This window comes from Aricia agestis, chromosome 10, assembly GCF_905147365.1.
Source record: "Aricia agestis chromosome 10, ilAriAges1.1, whole genome shotgun sequence".
NCBI classification, from domain to species: domain Eukaryota; kingdom Metazoa; phylum Arthropoda; class Insecta; order Lepidoptera; family Lycaenidae; genus Aricia; species Aricia agestis.
This window is the reverse complement of record NC_056415.1, coordinates 11,606,443-11,631,004: the sequence shown is the minus strand read 5'-3', so window position 1 is coordinate 11,631,004 and position 24,562 is coordinate 11,606,443. Positions and strand designations below refer to the sequence as shown.

Here is a 24,562-nt window from a genome sequence, read left to right as displayed (position 1 = left end):
AACATATTCTATAGTTCGACAAGAACAATTAATTTTATTGTTATGTAAGCACTCATATGTGTGACCCACGATAGCAATATCATGCAGCTGTATCATTTTGGCCGAACGATTATAGGGTGAGCGTATATGCATGCATTTAGTTTTTGATAGGTTAAGTATAATTCCATTATTCCATTATAAAAAAGTATCTTATGTACTTTCCTGGGACTCAAAGTTTTTCTATATCAAATTTCATCAATATCGGTTAAGCGGTTTGACCATGAAGAGGTAACAGACAGATAGACTAACTTTCACATTTTTAATATTACTAAGTATATGACGCCCGCAACTTCATTGCGACAAAATTCGTTTATCACGCGACAACCATACATTTTTCCGGGATAAAAAGTACCCTAGTCCTTTCCTGGGACTCAAAGTATCTCCATACCGAATTTTAGCAAAATCGGTTCAACGGTTTGGGCGTGAAGATGTAACAGACTGACAGACAGACACACTTTCATTAGCATACTAATTATAGTATGGATATAACTAGTATGAAATACTCGTATGGAAGTATGGATTTCCATGTGTGAACTGTAATAATTACTGTAATTTTGTACGCGTGCGAGCGAGAAGCTATGTGCTTTACCGCCTTTTGGGTAAAAACCTCTGCATGATTTTTTTTCTTGCTTTAATATTACAGTACAATAATTCTGGAAAATATTTTGAATTAGTTGGTCTAGCACAAAGAAATTTAACCTTACCTACCTTCTATTCGCTAAGTCGGGGCTTAGAGCTAGTAAAATTTACGGATAAAATCGTAAATTGCCGTAGAACGCGGCTAGTAGCTAGGGTAGAAGATAAAAAGTGTAATCCTTCACGTAATAGCCTACAAATCATAATAACCGCCAGCCGAAAAATTAACCATAAGCTCCTAATAGCGATAATCGTTGGCGGCTTTTTAGGGTTCCGTTGATATAGAGAAAGAAAGTCCTGAAAATAATATAACAACTTGTACTAAGATAAGCAGACCTTGTATTCGGTGTATCGACAAAGTTGTTGCCGTACAAAAACTGTGTGCTGCCGAAGCTGTTTATCGTGCGGGAACGATAATAATATGTAACATAGAAAACTATCTTACACCTGGGAAATTTTATCAAAATGTCGGATGTTATGGACTGCGGGGCTAAAATGGTCGGTTTGGAGAATCATAATATTATGAATCTTAACATGATTATATCATTTTTTTTTAATCGCAAAATGATCACTCTGCTTACAATTCACAATATTATTCCCACAATTCGTACTTATTAAATTCGACATAAATTGTCAGTTTGAAAGTTTGGACAATTCATTTTCTGAATTGATTTGAGAGGAATTGCAAAATGTGACCATTTTAGGTCCGCTGCTCTTTCAGTAGCAGAACACATTCATATACCTAAATCTTCTTTTGAAATAGGTTCGTAAAGATCCTAGTGCTCCTAAATTATTTCACGTTGCATTCTCTCTGTGAAACCTTTTAATTGGCCTTGTATTACATTTATCAATATGAAACTTGTAATCGAGCAGTAAGTTTTCCTTAAATAAATAAAATAAAATGTACTTGCAGAACCTATGGTCAACCACGCGTTATCAGACTTGTCCGCCGTGCTAGCTGCCATTAGCTTCTAAGCCGAAATCGTGCGTCGATGAACAATAATTTGGACCGGCTTAATTCTCAGCGATCTATGTTAATATTCGAAAATAGATGTGTCAATAGAGCATTTTGTGGAACAGCGCATTGCGACACAACGCCGGCTTAATAACGGCTAAGTCATAGCGATTTCTTCGGCCGAGTAAACAATATGACAGACAGACAACCTAAAACATTTCTTTTAAAGTTTTTCGGGTTTGTTTTTACGAAATACCATGTTTTGACGTAAAAGCTGAATTGCTTTTAGATTTTCTATTTCATGAACTATAAGAAATAAGCAGACTGATCACCTGATGCTATTACTGCCACCCATAGACACACGCAATAATAGAAGAGATAGTGTGAGACGTGTTAGAAATTGCATTCCTAGTCCTTATAATCCCCGGCGTTGTTTTAGGTCGGTTTTCCGCAAGGCCCTAGGTAGTATATTAGTAAGGTAGTATTGACTCAGATCAGCCGGCCTCTTCGTGCCAAAGTTTAGTTCTGCATTTATATGATGTATTGGTGAATTATTGTTTAGAAGGTTTTTTTTTTCTCAGATTATAAACTAAAAATATTAAATTTGCCGTAAAAAAGTTAGCCACAAAAGTTATGTTTTGAGCGTTCGAAGAAAATTGTAATACGATTATTATGGTAAAAGAATAAAAACTGACCTTCGATATAACTTTCTTTTATATCTTGACATGAAAACTTTTATTACTTTACTTTTAATTTATGTGCATTGGCTGTCATGGCTGGCTTGGCGGTAGAAACGGGATTATTGAAAAACATTTTGGGAAATTTTAGCACGTAATAAAATGAAAATAATGAAAATTATATTTACTTCTGAGAATTGAAAAATTCTTTAACTATATCAAAGAAAAATATGTACTCTGTAATGTCTGTAGCTATTATAAGTTTTAAAGCGCATTTTACATTTTTGATCGCTTTTTGCTCTTTGTTTACAAAACATGTAAAATGACATAATACACACATATAAAAATGTAAAGTTTTTGAACCTTTTCAATTTACTACAATTATAAACTGAACAATTAATATAGATATTATCTAAGTGTATCTTAAAATTAAAAGTGTAACTTTAAACATGACATAGTGGAAACAAAAATTTGGGTTAGCCATTTACCGGAATCAGATTCTTACCGATCCAACAGCCCATTTTATCGTTAAAACCGTCATAGCTATTTATTAAACCACTCCATTCCCTTTTAAAGCTTTGAGCTGGCTACAACCTCAAACTCCGAGACAATATTGTGTTTGGAGCTACTTAAGTGCCCTTATAAAATTGAGACCATCCGAAAACTATTAATTCTGGTTACAATAGGCACGGGAGCGGGGGATTGATCGAAGCCTTATCTTTGGCTCTGCGACGGCAATTTACCCACAATGGTGTCGTTTGGAGTACTTAAAGTATATTTCAATATAAATACAATGTTAAGGCGATACTGCACGAAGCGACAGTACGTGGAGCCACGCGGCACTTCACGTTCAACAGTTCTGACGTTTCGTGTCGCGTAGTGCTGCTGCCGCGTTGTGCGGCTTTGCTGCGGTTTCATACAAAGAATATTTTAGAGCGTCGCAGCCCCATGCATTGGTCAAATCAAATCCGTACCACTCAGTCGACTGACCGACCGTACCACGCGTCCACTGTTTACGACGCTCTTCGAGTGGTCGAAGATAGGTAAAGATCGTACCATCATAAGAAGGAAGGTCATAGAAGGAGGAGGTTACGACCCTCAGACATAAGCAATACGACTAGCGGAGGAGAACAAAGAATATTTCGCCGTGACGTGTCGCGTCGCTCCACTGCAGCGTAATGTCGCTTGGTGCGGTCTCACCTTAGGATTGTCGCGATCGTGGGCCTGTCGCGCGCTAGGAAATGCAAAGTTATTTTCTCCGCCACTAAAAATAATGAGTTCGCCAAACAATATTACGACGCAATAATGTTGCCAGTTTAGGTCCATAATCAAATTGTGTGCTTCATATTTCATTTTGCAAACTTTTTTATAATTTAAAACCTGCGCTTTTTCAAAGTACTTCTTCTTTCTTGTTTCTTGATGTGGTCCAATATGTGATCATTATTTCTTATAAATGTTGGCATTTCTGTCAGGTTCTGACTAAAATTTGCTAAAATCCCGCTTTCGTAGAAAACAACAATTGATCTGCTTATTTATTTACAGCAAGGAATTATGTTTCTCGCGAAATATTTAATTAAATTACTGTGACTTTACAACTCGTTCGTGAGTCGTGACAGGGCTAGGAAACCGCGCCATAAACCATACTTTTTACACCTGAAAATTGTTACACCTGAGCCTCGCAGGTTTATAATTCAGCGAGCTCCCGCCACGTCGTAATATATTCATCGAATTAAACTCTTCACATACTAGAATTATAAAAAGAAATAAGCATTTTATCTTCGAGAATCTGAGTAGGGCGAGCACATGAATAACTTTTTCAATTTACCATTGTGACTTTGTTATTAAATTTATGCGACAATTTCACTGTATCATAATACGATCGTAAAAGTATGCCAGTAAATAAGCGTATGATAACGCAATAAATTTCATTTTTACGCCTTTATTAAAATGTCATACGTGTTTTGTGAGAAATTCTGTTAGATTAGACTTGGCAAGGTTTATTTAATTTTGTTGAAATGAGCGCCGAAATATAATTTAAAATATTTTTACCAAAGTTGACCTACAACGATTAGACTATTTATTGTATGATGTGGATAAACAGCTGAGTGAACTTTATAGATAGTTTTTTTGATATGATATAAATAGACATATTCAGTTAGGTTTGTACATGAACTTTCTGATCACGTGGCGCGTTGTAATACGTAATTTTTACAATAAAAAAATCTAGGTCACCCAAAATGAAAATACAGACACGAGATTCTCCTAGCTCCTAGGTATTTTGTTTCAGAATAAAATGCAAATGTCGGGAATAGTCCGGGTTGTCCCCAATTTGTCTTTTATATCCTTCATAGCTGCATAATAAGTTTTATTGCGGAGGCCTTGCCACTTTGGTTTGACGACATTCGCAACATAGTCTTTCAGCCCGCGTGCGGTACGTGACCGTATTACCATACTCCGTCTCCCTTATGTGTGCGGTAGTCGAAACCACAGTATAATTACTATACAGTAGTCCATTTTCATACCGGATCGGACGAATCAGCGTATGCACATCATCATCATCATAATCAGCCTATTGCCGTTCACTGCTGAACGTAGGCCTCCCCTAATGAGCGCCAACCATCCCGATCTTGGGCAGCCCTCATCCATCCGCTGCCAGCCACTTTCTTTAAATCGTCGGTACACCGTATCGCAGGACGTCCTAGTTCAACTACACTACTTTTGCCTAAGCGTGATCTCCACTCTAATACTTGTCTTGTCTGCTCCATCTACCGTCTTAGCGTATGCACACATAATCGCAATTTCAGATAACTTAAGAGAGCACTACAATGCACTTATGCGCCTAACTTGTACCTATGCTAAGCGGGATTGATTTCAAGGACACGCCTGAGTCACACTACTGTATATTGTTGGTTTTACTGGTACCTCACGTCTTCTGCCTGTTCGGTTTGCTCAATGCAAAAACTTTTTGTTCGTGCCAACGAAACTTGGCAAGCCGCATCGCTTTCTTAGATCTGGTAATAGATAAGTGAAGAATCAAAGTGATATTAATTAGGTTGTCGTTTCTGGAATATGGTCGCAATTGTTTATGTACGTCGGCCGGTGCGGTCGACGATAAATATTGACTGTGGTTTCCGATATTAAATTTTGGTTACAAATTGTGTTGGCGTTATCTCGTGGGCCTACGTTTATACACAAGGTGCCTTTTATTTAGGAGTCCCCTCGTGACCACGGCCGTTGCAACACGGCCGAAACGTCGAAAAAAAGTATGTACTCGTAGTAGCATTACTACTTAAATAAGTCGCGTTAAGTCCCGATTAAAAAAAAAATTAATTATACGAACATGTAGCAGCACATAATAACATCTAATTAGCTACGGCATTTTGTGTCAACTGTCGTGTCGTTTGTTTACATAGTTTTCGGCACGTTTTCGGCATCTACAACTGCCCCGGGGCAGGGCAGGCAGGGCAGGCCGAATGGATACGGAAATATTCGAACAAATCCGGTGAACCATGAAGCACTTAGACTTTAGTACTAGTAATACGTAGTTTAAGTAGTAATTGAAACTTCGGCTATTTTCGTATCCATTCGGCTTACCCTACCCCGGGGCAGTTCTAGATGCCGAAAACGCTATTAAAATCCCTCATTCTGCTAGTTCCCAATGTCAAATCTAAATACAAAAGATACCACTGGTACCTAAATAAAATATATTTTTACATGAACATGATGTTTTGACTCTAGTTTGGATCACAAACAGGGCCATAAAAAGTATGTTTGTGTGTAGTTTTAAGCTATGTATTATGTAAGTTGTAACTCAATCCGAACGCGATGACACATGTGTGTCAATAATAGGGTTATTCCATTAGGGTCGGGTCGCGACCCGTTTCAGCCAGCGCCGTTTAGCAAATGATAAAAGGGTGATGATGGGCCGAGAGATCTTATGACGTCACGGTGATTGACGAGTAATATGAGGCCAAGTGCTAATGGAACTAATAATATGAAAAACACTTTTCCCTTTTTACCCAACTGTGTCAGAATGAGGGTTATATATGATTAGAATGCAGCCTGAATGGCTTGATATCGTTAGATTCATGTTTACTGTGAGAATAACGATGGAAATATCAAAAAGAATATTACAAACATACAAGATACGCGCCAAACACATAACCCTCCTGGCAGTCGGGTAAAAACAGCGACCACATTGGGTTATGTGGTCGCTGGGTAAAAAGGAAGTCTTTTTTCCAGTTCTGACACTAGATATCAAAAGGCAGTGCTTTTAATATTATGTGGAATATTTTTGATTGTCATTTAGTTTTCAATTAGACGGCGTGTCTCCTCCTGCTGTTTCGTATTAGCTTGTACCGGCACTCCCGGGGGCCGATTGTAACCCGTCGTTTTCTATTAGGCATACGAAGGAGAAATGCAAACACTATTATAGGGGTCAATTCATACTGAAATGGCAGCGCAGTGGCGAGCATTTTCAGTGTCATATGATTTTAAACTATATCTTCATTACTGTAATATGTAGTATCGTTTGAAAAACTTGGAAAGTCTCACAGCCGCCCGCGGCCGCCGGCGGCCGCGAATTCTCAAGCGATACTAATGTATGGCAATAATGAAGATAAATTAGTTTAATATCATAATATTATGACACTGAAAATGATCGCCATTTCGGTGTGAATTATTGACCCCACACACAAACCTGAGCCTACATTTTTTCTTTGTCAAAATAAAACTATTTTTGTACCGAGGCCAGGGTACGACACCTAATTTATTTATTTCGTAGACATTTACTGGCGTTTGCGATGACAAATAAAGAATATCGACTTCAATGAAATCCCTACAAATAGCTATGATGTGGTCGCTGAGCAGAGGAAATATTGGCCATTATCCTTTTTATTCGTCGCGGAGAGACCGCGTTTTATATGAAAATATACCGCTCTTGCGCTGTCTGATGCGACGAATCTGTATGACTTAGCTGCTAGAATTAGATGGTTTACTGTCTAGACTCTAGTGTCTAGAGCAGCGGTTCTCAAACTTTTTGGGGGGTCTATCAAAAAGGTTACTTCTTAAAATCCCTTTGCGAAATTTTTGACGAACTCTTCATTCGTTTCATCTTTGAATGAGTTGTCTCCATGCAGGTATCTGATGGCATTTCTAACAACAATTAATATATCGCTCGCGTAGCCCCAGAGCTCCGTGGAGCACACTTAGAGAATGGCTGGTCTAGATTATCTCGGTAAATAAATGCGGAACAAAAACTACTAGGTATATAATTCAAATTCAAATTCCTTTATTCGCACAAAACATGGTGAAATTAGATGTTACAAACATTGATAGGTACATGTTTTGCCTGATTTAGTCTTAGCGTGATAAAATATAGCCTTCCTCGATAAAAAGGCTATCTAAAAGTGAAAGAAGTTTTCAAATCGGACCAGTAGTTCCTGAGATTAGCGCGTTCAAACAAACAAACTCTTCCGGTTTATAATATTAAAGTATAGATAAGTATAGATACGTCTGCAATCTGCATACATACTCTCTTACAAATGACAAAATTAACACAGCAAATAGTACGTACCGTACATATTAGTTAGCAACTTTTTATTCAGGGGGCTTAATAAAGATACCATTCACCGCTAGCTAGTAGCTACAGGCTCTTTAATTCACTGACGTTATCAGTTCCAATTATAAAGAACTAACAGTCACAAAAAGGGATTCAATATAGTTAATCTGTATTGTATGAATAAAAAGGGCGTGGGTTTAACGTCTGTGTCGGAGCGATAAGGGAGAGACCAGGGCTCCATAAAGTGCAGGACAATGGGACAATGAGATGGCATCAACGCCGGTTGTCTTTCATCTCGACTCGCAAGTCGCCACTCGCAGTCGAGGCCTTGCGAACTTTAGGCCGCACTTAAACACACATATTTTAGTTACTTTTTTTTATGAGCCTATGTTGTCCAGTGCTTTCCATTTTTTTCGCTCCTGCGCCACTGTAGGCCAGCCTGGCTGGTACATTAATACAATGAGATGGCATCAACGCCAGCTGTCTTTCATCTTTATTTTTAGTTACTTTTTTTTATGAGCCTATGTTGTCCAATGCTTTCCATTTTTTTCGCTCCTGCGCCACCGTTGGCCAGCCTGGCTGGTACATTGATACAATGAGATGGCATCAACGTCGGCTGTCTTTCATCTTTATTTTTAGTTTCTTTTTTTTATGAGCCTATGTTGTCCAGTGCTTTCCATTTTTTTCACTCCTGCTCCACCGTTGGCCAGCCTGGCTGGTACATTGATACAATGAGATGGCATCAACGCCGGCTGTCTTTCATCTTTATTTTTAGTTTCTTTTTTTTATGAGCCTATGTTGTCCAGTGCTTTCCATTTTTTTCGCTCCTGCTCCACCGTTGGCCAGCCTGGCTGGTACATTGACACAATGAGATGGCATCAACGCCGGCTGTCTTTCATCTCGACTCGGCATTCGCAGTCGAGGCCTTGCGAACTTTAGGCCGCACTTACACACACATTTTAGTTATTTTTTAATTAGCCTATGCTGTTTTACTGCTGGGCTAAAGTCACCTCCAGTGCCTTCCATTTTTTTCGCTCCTGCGCTACCGTTTGTCAGCTTATTTGGTACGTGTCCACCCGTCGCGCCATCTTTTCCTGGCCAGGTTATTACTTAACTTTAATATAGTAAATACAGATTAAGCCCCAATTTCTCCGACGTCTGTTAGTGTTAACAGCTTGTTGAAATGTAATGTCTTCTCTTTCATTCATATGAAAATCGAAAGAGGTAACGTGATACTAATTCCGGCGTTAACTTTAACAGTCGTTGGTGAAATTGGGGCTTAGTATATCTTATATTGGTTTAACGTGTGCATCGGAGTAATAACAGAGAGACCAGGCCTCCATAAAGTGCAGGACAGTGGGACAATGAGATGGCATCAACGCCGGCTGCCTTTCATCGCCACTCGCAGTCAAGGACTTATGGAGTAATAAAGATATTAAGGAAGCTTTCAATTCAAGGTTCAATTGTATTGTTAATAGAATCAGGCGTTACTTTGTTTTGAAGTCCATAGCTTAAAATTTAGTTTGTTATTATTATGTTCGGTCGCCGCTTATTAATATGTTCGGGGTACTGGTGAGGGTAGTGGGGATAGTAGTAGTAGCGGGGCTCGATTGGGTATAAAAGGCGGTGATTTGGCCGGTGGCGGCACTGGACGGACGTTGTTCGTAGAGTCAACATCCTGAGGATGCTCCGGTATTGGGACGAAACGCGCGTCGAGGTGTTCAACCTGCATGGTGGTGAGGGCCTTGCACAGATTTGCCAACATTTTTGCTTGTGTGGTGGTGCAGGTTCTTGCATGCGAGTGTACGCATAGGGACTGATCAACTTAAAGGTTGAGGTTTATTTCGCGGAATCTTGTTATTTTTTTTTGTAATATAAAATAGGGGGCAAATGGGTCACCTGATGAAAAGCAACTTCCGTCGCCCATGGACACGCTCAGCATCAGAAGAGCTGCAGGTGCGTTGCCGGCCTTTAGAACTATTTTTTTAATAGGGTAATAGGGGAGTTTAGAGAAGGGAAAGGAATAGGGGAGGGTTGGGAAGGGAATAGGGTAGGGGATTGGGCCTCCGGTAAACTCACTCACTCGGCGAAACACAGCGCAAGCGCTGTTTCACGCCGGTTTTCTGTGAGTACGTGGTATTTCTCCGGTCGAGCCGGCCCATTCGTGCCGAAGCATGGCTCTCCCACGTACAATACTACGTTATATTACTATGTTAAAAATAATAACTAAATTCAATTGTAATTCATGTGACTTTTCTGATGTGCCAGGCATGAGAGACCAGCATCTTGTATATCGCATCTTGCGGCTGCATTAGCATATTTGGTACAAAATCAATAATTTGAAAAAAATGTTATATCCCCAAGCGCCAGCCGGCTGCCGCATAACAATTGAAAATCTATTGTTTCTGCGATACCCACGATGGAGATGTTATTTGTTGAAATATAATATGTAATATCATCTGTTTTTGTAGTTCCATTGATTAATTATTATGATTTAAAATTTTTGGATCCCTCAAAATGTGCTCAAAATAGATAACTATCTATAGAGTATAGACAATAGAGAAATAGTTCGGTTATTTTCAATTCCACATTTTCGTAATTTATTTTCCCACCTTGGCGGTTCCGGCACAAAATGAATTTTAATACTAGAGAAGCATAGGTTTACAATAAATTCCCGAAGGAAAAATAAAATTTAATCGTTCCATAAAATAGTTTGAATGAAATAAAAATCTGCATACTCTCTAGGAAATTCTGTGAGTGCTGAAATTTATCGTTTACCGGCTGTATAAAATTGGATATCGGTAACGGCTTTTGTCCACTACTGTCGTCGCCGGGCCGTCACCGAGAACGAGATTATTTTGGGTCGAAAATGCCACTTTATGACATACCTAGCTTTGTCCACATTGTGCCTTTTCTGTTCATCAAGGTCACAGTATAGCAATATGACATATACTAATATTGCTATACTGTGTCAAGGTCATGCCTTATAGCGCTGTCAACAGCGAACGTGAGGCATGCCCGTAACGCGCGTTGAAATCATAGCGCGCGATGACACTTTTCTTTCAACGCGGGTGGATTTTGACGCACGTTACGGGCATGCCACACCTTCGCTGTTGACTGCGGTATAAGGCATGCCCTTGATGAACAGAAAAATGCACAATGTGGACAAAGCTAATAGATATTTTCATTTTGCTCTACGCCACTACAAAGCAGCGGCGGCATGATTCGCTGGAGCAATGCCGTTAGATGAAAACTATAGCCTAGGCCTAGGCCCTAGGTCATAAAGTGGCATTTTATCGACCCAAAATAATCTCGTTCTCGTATACGGCGGTGGACAAACGGCCTAAAGGGAGTAAGTGTCGACTAAGGAAGTAACCTTTATTCAAGTCGAGTACTACGTTGCAATGAAATTGCACTACTAGGTTCAGCACTTACTTATGTAAGCCCATAAGTGTACTTTGTAACGTGCATAAAAGGTTATTCTTTCATTTATATGGTCATATTGTGTGGTTATAGACTTAACCCCTTTCTTTTATTATACCGGTAGGTTACCTAGGTATAAAGTCTTAAATTACGATGATAATAATAATTTATGTGTAACGTGACACAATGTATCTTTATACGATAATACTATAAGTATACTAACTTCTTACATCAGCTTTCCAACAGTCTCCTAATATTGACAAATAGCGGGTACTAAGTAAGAACACACTCGTTCAAGGCATTGCTGTAACAACAAAACTTTCTTTTTTCGTTTGCGCGTCGTGAGCTACTATTCCACAGGCAAACACAAACATACACTCAGTTTTTAATTTCCCGAGATAACTCACTTGAAAATAGAATCATCAAAATCTGTTCATCAGTTTAAACGTGAAGGGATAACAGATATACATTTTCGCATTCATAATACTAGTGGGGATAATGGATTATTTCAACAGATCCTTTAGGCTGGATTTATAGTATTTGTAGCCCAGGGTTCTAATTGTGTAGTCCTACTAGGTGTAGTAGGTTATAAATATTAGGTAAAACTGATAAAAGGAGTAATAAGAGCGTTTTTTATTTTAGCGGTGGGTTCAGAAACTGCAGCCATTTTCAAGTTATGAAAAAGAAAATATATTCAGAAAATCGCTTATAATACGTAAATTATAACAAGATTTTAGAAAACAAGGACTAAATCATTTAGTTTAGTGCAACATAAAATATCTGCGAAGTTTAGTTATAAATATGAAGCTTTATTTTTTAATATTTTAAAATGTCCCTACAGGACATAACCTTTGAATCGTCAGTGGTTTATATGGAAGCTTTTTTTGGGGTATACTAAACATCCACTATCTTAATCTGACAGGTCCGTTGACATTTCAATATTCGAAAATAACTCTTTCCCACTACGTGAGAAATCTGATTTCTATACCATAATAACTAAACACATGGCGGAAGCCAAGCTTAATCTGACACGCTCGAGCTTGTCGTGAAATCCCATCTTCCCCTCCCTAACTATTAAATGCGTCTGTCTGAACGCGCGGTTTGGTGGCTACACTGCGAGATTACAAACAAAGACCAAGAGCCTGCGATGGCCAGACCTTTCTTTGTTTCGTAAAGCTGAAACTTTACCTGTTTGTGACCTTTACAGAGGTAAGAACGACCAGCAACTATGGAGTTTTCTTTCTGGAAGGTTAGGTAGATTTTCAGAACTGTATACCTTCTATAGTAACTGCGACCGAAACTCCATAGTTGCTGGTCGTTCTTAGGTCTCTGTAAAGACCACAAACAGTTAAAGTTTCAGCTTTACGAATCGAAGGAAGGTCTGGACATCGCAGGCTCTTACTCTATTTATTACAAATAGCCCGAAGCGTTTACATAGTGCTCTTTTTAAGTTCATTTTTCTCTTTCCAGGCATTATGTGTGTGTGGCGAACTATAGTGTGTGTGCACTGAGCGATGGGGCCACGAGTGTCGGGTGGCATGGAGGTCGTCCTGTCGACGGCGAGCCGCGTCTTCGTGGCCTTCGTCGCCACGGCCTTTTGGGGAATGGGTAAGTCTAAGTTCCTTTTCTAAAAAAAATAGGTTTATTTGTAACAAACAGCGCAACGTGAATCGAGTTTTCGAAGTGTCTAAGATTGGTACAACACAATAGTTCTGAAATACGTACTTCAGTGAGCTACAAACACGACTGCAAACATTATTATTTTCATGGTTGAAGGTACGTTGAAAGACATTATTATTTTGGCGTGCGTAGCTTAGTAGCGATTTTTGTGAGTCCTTGTGTGTACTCCTTTAACAACACAATACTTGTCCCTCAATTGTCACGAAGTATAACCTAAAGTGCCACCAAACATTGCTTAATCTGACAATTCCATGTTTTTAGCGGCCACCACAAAAAGAAAATTGCAAAAAGATACATATATTTTGTAATTACGTGTACAAAAATAGAAGGTTGTAGAAAATGTACAATTTCCGTGCTATTTACCTACAGCTGTTTTACAAGCGCGCCCTCTTCAAACTATCATGAGAGTTCTTACCGGTGAGTCAATATGCTCTCCATCCGTTTTATTCTTCACTCTAACAAATACTGCTATTTATTCGCCGGCGAAAAGGCTACCTATGTTTTTTCAAGGTTCTTGTTTTGTACATTTTTATAGAACGAAATATACTGATGATATTATTTTTGCTAACGAAATATTCTTATTCTCAAGTTCTTCAAAACTGGTTTTTATCAGGTAACAATGACTTGTCGCCTGGTAAGAAAGAAAGAAATTTTTTTATTTTTAGTACACACAGGACACAATTATAATATAAGCAGTACATACAAACTAGTATAATTGTTTAACGAATTGTGCCTAGATGTGTCCAAAAAAGGGTTCAGTTCGGCTTAGGTCATGTCATGCCACCTATGTTGGACACATGACACCGGTTTTTAACTGAACCGCTAAGTGAAATACATGGGATGTCATTTACCTAACTAAATAAAACATAATATTAGTTTATCTAGGGTAGGTACTATTTAAATTAAATATGTGACGGTATTAATTCACAAACTTGTTTTGAAAGGCCTTTCTTCTACGGAGATTCCATAATTTACCGTATTTAGAGCCTTATAAACTCATAATTTGAAAGCTACAAAGTTATAATAAAAATCAGCAATAATCTTCCGTATATCAACATTCCTTTCCCCGTTTTAAATTTTCTATTTTTGTTTATTATAGGTACTCTTGATATTAGCTTTCAAAGTGATACCAATTTATTCAAATTGAAGCATACTTTCAGCATCTCCCTATCTATATATTAATACGTGAGAGAAAAACTTTGTAACCCTTTTTACGAAAAATGGGGAAACGTAGGTGCATGAAATTTCGCACAGTTATAGTTTATATGGTGAAGGAGTGCATCAAGCTAATATTATTTTAAAATTATGCTTTTAACATATATATTTTTAACAAATAAAACGTTACACACACTACGACACTACTACTAGGAAAAATGACAGATTTTTGAGTGACAAGCCTATACATACGAATTATACTCTTTTGTTTATGGTTGAAGTCTGCTGACAACAAGTTGACAAATTGAAAATGGATTATTTTTTTTTTATTTAATTTTAGATACTATTAGACAATGCTTAAACGGCCAGTCTGAGATCATCTGAGTCCCAGAGACAAGAATAAAAAAAAACCATGATGAAGTCAATATTTTTTACAAAATATAGGTAGTAGTCCTAATGTCGTTGCAAGTAAGGTCGAATTTCGACCATTGGGCGATCTCTAGTATTTACAAATTACGTTTATTTGAAACACACGACAATAGATAGACAATTTCATTAACTACATATTCCGCGTTTTTATTTTTTTTTTAGATCAATTTTGAACTAAGTTAAGTAAAAAAAAAAGATTTTTGTGCGATCTCGGCAACGCGTCAAATGTACTTATGGTCGTTTGCTCGGGGGATGGCCTTAATACGAACGTTTCTTATAAATTGTACGATGAAGCCTCAAAGAAACTAATCGTAGAGGCTTCATTTCAATTAAAACGGTATTTTATAACCGTTTAAAATTAGCTAAACAAAACATAAACCGTCTAATTTTAGAACGGATGGAATTAAATTTGACGATACCAACGAGATAACAGAGTGTTTAATTATTTCACACACGAATGCAAAATTCAAATGCATTAAATGCAAATGAATAATTTGTGAGCGTTGTAATATTAGTCCTCGTTATGCCGACAAAATTCCCCGTTGACAACTCCGAACATCTGCATTCGCCGACACCCGCATTGTTAGCATACTATTTGTATGTCCCTATTATATTATGCTTTATCAAGAATAATGTCCGTTTCGCACTTAAATTTTGATATTATAAGGAAATTTTATTGTATATTGTAATTGTACCTTTACAGAAATTTTACTTTAGGCTGTGAGTGGACTTACGTTATTAAGCCGGGTAATAGCCATGCCGACATATTTAGTCGTCAGCTGATGTCGACTTGACATAACCCGACCAAATTACGTAGGTCCGCCATCTGCCAATGAGATCAAGTTCTCTAATGGTGCATTTGCGAGAGCGCTTTATGCGCCCCCAGCGCACAGGGACTAAACTCCAAAACTTTCTAAATTCATAACATACTAAATTCGAAGTAGTCTTTACCAGGAGGACTTATGTTTTAATGCGATGGTAAAATAAAATGGATAATGACGGAATGTCATTTTTCGTTACATTCGTGGTTTTCTGTAAGGTTCCACCTAAAATTCACGTATTTGTTTTGTGCACCTACACTAGAGGAATAGAGCTAAACAATAAATCTAAAATAAGTTTTATAATTATTTCCTGTAAAATGGTAATGCCTACTTCTATAAACAGTAGACATTCATAAAATATATTTTCTTAGAAACCCTAGAGGGTTTCTAAGAAAATATATTGACCTAGAGGTCATCTAGGTGTGTGACGGTATTTTGATCCAGCTTACATAATATACCCACAAATTACTTTAGCAACACATTTTCACGTTATTCCCGAAACATACGAAAAAATACAACTGAGTACAAAAATGGTCTTCAAAGAGAGATGAAAAATGGACTGAATTATTTTGTAATTGCCTTTCATACACGTGTTTTGTAGAATGAAATACGATAATAAATCATTGTGTGTTCAGTGTAGAGACGTAAGAGATTAATACCGAGGGCTGTACACTGTACAGAGTCAATCGTTAAATTGCCAAGGTGACATCCTTTCAGTCTCATCTTGTATTTTTTCTTCCGAAAATAACTTGTGAGTTATGAAAAAAACCTCTGTATTATGACATTATGAACTGAAATAAACATTATAATTTTAAACGAAAAACCTACATTTAAATTACACAGAATTTTGTTGAAAATGTTACCCTTGAAGCATCCATGTCTTCTTATAAATATTCAATTTTTTGTACCTACAATAATTATGATGCTATACGAAAAGCATTAGGGCCAGAGAAGAAGAAGAGAAGGATTTTTATATTCGACAAAACCTCTAAGCTCAAACTATAGTTACGGTAGTATTCACGCTTGAAATTAGGGAAAATTTCACCCGTTTTTCAAAATATCGTTGTGTATCCGCATACCAACAATTTATGGTCCAAGAGCCGGTGGAAGACCGACCTTCACCGATCTGATAACCAGATGATACATTTTCTTATCAAATATAATTTATAAACAAATATGCCTATAATTACTTGCCTATCTAAAAGTGGTCATGGCTATTTTTTAGCTAGGCAACAGTACTTTAAGTATGATTTTTGCAGGAAAATCTATATGACTGATTTTGTAATAAAATAATCTAAAATTTGATATAACTTTCGATAGGTAAGCAGAACGATGGAGTCACCTATATTGGACTTACCCGTTCACATCGGCTTGCCAGGTAGCTATACACATCAATAAGTAGGCAAGCCTATAACTAAGGCATATTATTGTGTGTGTTAAAAACTAACGGTGAAATAAAATTCATTTGGTTATCAAAAGAATGAAAGTGATAAAAAATATATATTAAAGTTAATTTAATTAAAAATAGCCATGAGCACTTTTAGATAGGCAAGTAATTATAGGCATATTTGTTTAAAAATTATACTTGATAAAAAATACGTCTGTCGGTCGGTGGAATCGGTGAAGATCGATCTCCCACGGTCTCCTCTACTATAATAGTATAACTCGCAAATAAACTATCGAGTTTTACGTAAACCACAATGGCGGTTCCGTAAATTTCGTAGTTGCTTAGTTAAAGTCAGATATAAAACTATTTCATCCGCCCTGTCCTGAATACAAATGTATACAATTGTAATCGTTGTCTGTATACAATATACAATTGAAATTTATGTATGCGCGTCACGTACCACACATTATTTCGCATTTGACTATGCACTATGTTACGTCGTCGAAATTACATGTTTATAGCTAAATCGGAACGTTTCGTTGATTTAATATCTACATTGTGAAATTTATGTTAATATAACATCATAGAATTAATCGCGAGGAAAAATCGGAGTGGGAAAATGATTACAATTTCATTCTGTCCTCTTTTATTTTCTGTAGGTTAGCCTATTGTACAAAACTCGTAAAAACGTTCATAATAAACATAATATTTAAAAGCGATGTGTCTATTTTTGAGTTTTAACTGAAAATAAATCGGAAAATGATATATGAATACTCATAATATTTTTAAAAACCTATCCACACGATGGGGTGGACGCGAAAAAAAATTCATCCCCGCTTGATGTGTTGTTGATGAAAAAATATATATTATTTTAAGATTTCATGTACCATTTTGTCGGCATCATTAATATGTGCATTCCTGCCAAACACAGCTTTGTAGGTCTTATAGTCTCTGAGCAAAACCGCGGACAGACAGACAGACAGACGGACAGACCGAAACTATAAGGGTTACTTATTGACTACGGAACCCTAAAAAAGAGAAACAGAAATCATAATATAACTTGTAATTATTTATATATTATTTAACGTATCAATCGAGTAACAGTTGCGTCAATACCGCGACCGTTATGTAATGTATGAAATACTTAAATACTCTGGAGTCTGGACCGAACCATTAAACATGAACCTCAAACACTCAGTAATGAATTTAGATATTCGATACGTAACAATATTAAAGCGAGTGTACACTGCTCCTTTGCGACGTCGCTACGAATATGATGCGTTGCGGCGTCGCTCGTAACGTAACACAAGACGGTGACAGCGCAACCCCCACAGTTCCCATTTGTCGCCCGATCGTCGTTGCATTATGGTCAACCAGGCGTCAACCAGGCGTCATAACCAAAGCGTATCAGTAGCGCCAGTATCAACTCGGCTACGGCTAGGCGACGCCTCGCTTACGGCTCGCCGACCGCTGTCTCCTTCCGAGGCGGTTACGGTTCCGCTTAGGGCGCGATCAGATGTGCGCGGGTTCTGTGCGGGTTGTACTATAGCGTATAGGAAAATACGCGCGCGGGCTCTGCGCGGGTTCAGCGCGTGCTGCGCGCGTGTTTTCCCATACGCTATAGTAGAACACGCGCACGTCTGATCGCATCCGTAGTGTCCGTTGCAGTGGGGAGTTTCATACAAACAATATTGAACGGATCAAGGCGATTCAGTGCCGATCTCTTTCCGAGTTGATATGTGAGCTGTGACCTTTAAAAGCGATGTCCGACGACAACGCAACGCATTATTGTATCACCGCAGCGATGCTACTGCGGTATCACAACGGAACAATATCGCTCTTAGCTGCAAAGCTCGTTTCATCGATAATGACTGGGTCGACCGTTATTGAAATACCCCGAATATTCCGAAAATCTATTACTTTCCAAACAAATAAACACTACATTCTCCAACTTTCAGTAATTACATTTCTTCGTCAAATTGTCTTCACTAAAATTCCTAGATAATACTAAGATTAATATTTACTACCATGTTTACCGTTTGTGTATAATTGGCTATTTACCGTTCTAACATAGTTTAATGTCTTTTGGAAATCTTCCTATTACTGTTATTTCTAGGCTTTATTAAAGTTAATTATTATTAAGTTTATTATTTTTATTTTTTCTAAGCATGTAGGTATGCTAAGCATGTAGACGTATGCTAGCCTCATATGTTTCGCGTTTAATGCGACTTCGGTCAGTTACGATACCAAACTTATTTTCCATTAGTTGACACTTTTGCGAAAAGGTAAAAGTCATAATACAGTAAACATATAGAAGGTTAGACTAAAATTAAATATAGATAAGTCTGATCCCGAAGATAGTGTCGTAAAAATTGTGATGCGGGTAGAGTACAACGGATATAAATTATTATTTTTAAACAAAATATGTTATACAATAACAAAACCTAAACTTATGTGACGCACTCAGACATGAATATTAATTACTTACATTTATGATGTATAATAAATAATAATACTCCCCACACCGGTTTCGGTGACGGTGGCCAGTTTCATTGAAACCAGGCCTGTTACGCAGGAGTAATTTTATAGTGCCCAAGTGTGTGCGCAGTACACAAGAGCACTCTCTATTCCTTTCACTCTCATAACCCAGTGGGTCGGAAGACCGACACGACTGGCGAGAGATCAGGCGCAGGACCGACTTTTTACATGAACATCCGACGCATGGATCATCTTACTTGTCAGACAATCAGGTGATCAGCCTGCATCGTCCTAACCAAACTTGGAAATAATATGTTTCCAACGCGGGAATCGAACCCACGACCTCCGAGTCAAGAGCCACACTCTAAACCACTAGAGCGTGGCTCTTGACTCGGAGGTCGTGGGTATGGTATATACTTTATGATGTATAATGTATATCTAAGTATTCAATCAAGATTTTGACATGAGCCCAACGATGCATCGTCTGACAAACTCTTCATTAAATTTATTGTTTGTCAAATTTAAAATACTATCTGTCAAACTCTTCATTAAGTTAAATCACCATTAAATGCCTCTGAGTGAATGTTTACGGCCGCAGTAAATTCTCTATATTTTGGATACCTCTAAATAATTAAAGTTAAAATTAATAATATTCAAGAAAAAAAAACTTTAGATGCTTTTGCTTTTCTCGTAGAAAAAACTGAAAGTGAAATTTTACTAATATATACGAAAAAGGCTTTATATACGCTAGTACGAGGTCCAAATTTCATCAGCAAACTCTACTCCTATTTTTGCTTTAGTGCAGCGATCAAAGTTTTCCCATTGATTCTGATGTCGTATCACGAAATATAAAGAAGGATTTCATTTATGGATTGCAGGAATTTATAGGGACCATCGTTAATCTGATATCTGGGGACAGGGACCTAAAAGAATTAAATGAGAAGAAACAGCTGATAGCTCAATCGTCTCAAGTCTTTAGGGTGTGTATGAGTCCCGTGTATAGAGTTCACTGTAAAAGTAGCAGCGCTGAAAGAACATTTTTTTTCACTTTTGTATGGGAAAACTCGTGGCACTGGAGCGCTTGCATACAAATCACAAAAAAAAATGCCATTCAGTGCTGCTACTTTTACAGTGAACTACAGACTACAGAATACACACCTTAAAGTATTATTGCTTAGTTTTGTTAAACCCTGTAAGTACATATTTTTGGTTCGTCATCACATGGTAATTGTAAGATTTGGGCATAATAAATTAGAAAATCCACAGGACGATAATCTATCTTGCGAAAAGTTAGGAACACACGTTTGCACCATCAAAGAAATTGATTCATAGTCAAAAGACGGACTTACATCATTTGGTTGGGTTATTTCATCTCAATAATAATTAATAAATAATTATTAGATTTATTTTGCAAATTCAACGAAAATGAAAACTTCTTGTAAACGCAAACAACGAGCGAACTTCACAATACACTTTTAATTAACGACAAAATAGTTTTCGCAAAGTTTAGCTACAATTGCATTCAATTGTTTCATGTCTTTGTTTCTTCAGCTCCTTAAAACTTTGGGACTCGCTGTAAATAGCTCATTTGCAATGCTGAAACTTTTTTATGAATATTAGGTAAACATAGCAAAAATGTTAAACGAAATGTTAATCCATACTTACTTACTATAATACTATAAATGCGGAAGTGTGTCTGTCTGTCTGTCTGTTACCACTTCACGCCCAAACCTCTAAACCAATTTTGCTGAAATTTGGTATGAAGATAAATATGTACTTTGAGTCTCGGGAAAGGACATACTTTTTGTCCCGGGAAAATGTACGGTTCCCGCGCGATAAATGAGTTTTGGCGCAACGGAGTGTCATCTATAATTGTGTGGGAATAAGCGTGGCGGCCAAAGGAAGACCTTCCGACCGAGCGAGGTGTTATGCTCGGTCAGGCCGAAGTCCACGTGAATACATCTCAACTGTCGTATATATACCGACGCGCTCAGAAAACTTCGATAGCGCGATGCAGGAATGTTAGGCGAATTGTGGGTACCGCCACATCACTCCCCCCCGAAGACCGGAGGTCGAATCTTGAAGTCTTGTCGCTTGAGTTGCCAATGCCAGTGAGTTCCAGTGAGTCGGAACTGTTGCAGTGAGTCCCAGTGAGTCGGAACTGTAAGCTGCTGCCGGGATCCAGTGAGTCGGATAGTTGCCGTGCGGGGCCGATGCTACGTGCTGACCAGGAGAGATGTGCTCTGCTTGCTGACCGGTCGGTGTAGTGAGAAAGCCCGATGATGCCGATGCGGAGTCGCTCAGGCCGCGGTACATTGCGGCTAGTGGACGAGGTACCCGATGAGGCAGTGCTGGCTGGCGCGGTGCGGAGGGGCGAGGAGTGATGATGATGAAGGAGGCGTGCTCTGTCGAGGGTCACCAATGTGGGGATATGTGGTGGCCAAACAGAGATCTTCCGACCGAGCGAGGTGTTATGCTCGGTCAGGCCGAAGCCCACGTGATACATCTCAGCTGTCGTATATATACCGACGCGCTCAGAAAACTTCGATAGCGCGATGCAGGAATGTTAGGCGAATTGTGGGTACCGCCACAATTGCTTTAATATTCTTACTATTTCTACCTTTGCCACTGCAATTGCTACTGCCAAAGCTTACAACATCTCTAGTAGACAAGTGGCAAGCGATTATCGTAAACGCTAACAAAATGTATGCGATTTGTCAGTCATCGCTTCGCTAGCGAATACTAATGAGTAGGTAATGTCAAATCCCATACATTTTGTGGCGTTGACGTTGGCGTTTACGATAATCGCTTGCCGCTTGTCTAGGCCCGCGTAGTCAAAGGCATACGTCATTACACTTTTTGACTGTATTAGTAGGCAATTACAATAGATGATAACATTATACTAGATCTGTTTTCAACTGAACCTATTTCGCTTCTTGTTCGAAACGGAAAAAATCATTGAGCACAATATCTAGGTCAGTCCATCAGGCGACAAGATATAATAAAGCAAAGCAATAAACGAACACACTTAGACCAACTCCAAAAGTAATGAGATAAAATGAAATATTCTCGCAATTGGGCGAAGGCATCTCATTTTGCCCGGGGCGACTCGCAACCAGCATCGGGTCTAACGAAATAAAAATTATATTAGGTCCAGTTCGTACTAGCGCACAGTCAAAACGTCATTCTCATTTCTCAGTCGCAAATTCACCCATCGTGGATAATGGATATAGAGAAGAATAAACCCATTTTACCACTTCCTGATAAGTGCTAGATAGGCTATCCTCAACTTATCTGACAGATGAAGCATGGATATACGTGGGAGAGCCATGCGTGCCACGAATGGGCCGGCTCGACCGTAGAAATACCACGTTCTCTCAGAAAACCGGCGTGAAACAGCGCTTGCGCTGTGTTTCGCCGAGTGAGTAAGTTTACCGGAGGCCCAATCCCCTACCCTATTCCCTTCCCTACCCTCCCCTATTCCCTTCCCTTCCCTACCCTCCCTATTCCCTCTTAAAAGGCCGGCAACGCACTTGCAGCTCTTCCGATGCTGCGAGTGTCCATGGGCGACGGAAGTTGCTTCCCATCAGGTGACCCGTTTGCTCTATTGCCCCCTTATTTCATAAAAAAAGGCCTTTCAGAGACTTTGGGATTTTGAGAGACGGATTTATTTTCGATAAAGAAAAAGCTCCGCACTAAAATCCGTAAGTGCTTAAAACTATGTACAATTATTTGCGCGAATCTATCTTTCACCAATTACTGACAAGTACCGGCTAGCCTATCCACAACTTATCTGACAGATACTCCATACTCTATTTATCAGATAAGTTGTGGATAGCCTATCCGGTACTTCTATCAGTAAGTGGTGAAACAGCCCCTAAGTCTTTTTCTTTTTTACTTATGTGTTCTCTCTCCGCTAGTATGGTTTGACCCTAACGGTATAAAAATAATACTACGTGTAGCGGTAACTTTTGTTCCATAATCAAATTACATCGCCTCCCGCGCGTGTAAATAGTAAATAGGCTTAGCGACACGCGCGATATCTGACCTCACAAAGGGTTAGGGACTGAAATCTTGACATTCCTTTCACATTTTATCACAAATGCTCTTTCACGTGAAAACGGGTGAAATGTATTTATATGTTTTATCCCCACTTATATTTTATGGTTGGTCTAAATATATCTTGTTGTATTTTTAAATAACTTGTATTTGAAAATACATATTATACTATAAAGACACGCGGTAGCGTGTCAAGCCAAGTTCCAGCATAACAGAACTGCCGAGCAGCACCATGTGTAATATAATATTATTCCTGTACCTTTTAGCCTGTAAATCGTGTGCCAAAAAGATGGCTTAACTTTTATTTAGTGTCAACGTTTTCCTAAAATATACTTACGCTAGCAATTTTTTACGATGTCTGAAATTCAGGGCAAAATTCGTAACAATATCAGCTAGTTAGTCAACTTAAATCAAAATAACGAGGCACAGAATTTATTACTAATTTTGATATTTTTTGTGAAGTTTTGTTCCTCGATTCACCGTTTGAACTTTACTAAGGCTGAAACACGAGACAAATATTATTTTCCCGTGCGAAAAAAGAAAAGGTTAGCTTTTAATTAACCTTTCGTGTTTTTCACACGACGTAAAGTGTGCTCAGTTTAAAGGAAACGAGCGTTTAATTTTAGAGACTTTTCCCTTTGCACTATTTTTATCTGTAACGTTTCCAATATTGAAACGGACGTGCTTGATAACCGTTACAAATTGACGTCGTACAACGATACCTGCCTATAAATATAAAATTGTTTAAAACATGTTTTATTACTTATTACTTATTAGAATTACCTATATAGATGTTGCCCGTAATTTCGTTGTGCCTTATTTGATTTATTAGCTGGTTTATACATTAATTTCGAGGAAAATAACTATTGTACCTATGCCTTTCCTAGGTATTTTATGTGTTCCTTATCAATTTTCATCAAAGTCTGATGTGTTTAAGAGCAAAGAGGTAAAAGGTAGACACACTTTCACGTCTATGGCTATTAATACTTCTTATCTCAATAATTACGTTTTGCACGTTTAATAAATTTACTAATGAAGTAGTATCATCCTACTGCATTCGTAAGTTACTGCAATAATTTGGTTCCATTCACACTCCATTAATGCATTCGCAATAGAAATTCAACTGTATCTAGTAATCGCTAGGTCTATAGCCCAGCCTGGATAGTCGCATCTACTGTGATAATCCTATTTAAGTCGGTCGAGACTCGAGAATATACAGAACTAGATAACGCCCGCAACTCCGTTGCGCCAAAATTGATATAT

At 38.2% G+C, this 24,562-nt stretch overlaps 1 protein-coding gene across 1 annotated transcript in view; it reads left to right on the top strand.

Moving 5' to 3' along the window:
• LOC121731272 overlaps positions 1-24,562 on the top strand; it is a 99,664-nt gene that overhangs the window by 21,696 nt on the left and 53,406 nt on the right. Inside the window, exon 2 of the mRNA XM_042120636.1 lies at positions 12,761-12,898. Coding sequence (XP_041976570.1) covers positions 12,805-12,898 — 94 coding nt within the window. The 5' untranslated portion in view covers positions 12,761-12,804. The remainder of the gene's footprint in view (positions 1-12,760; positions 12,899-24,562) is intronic.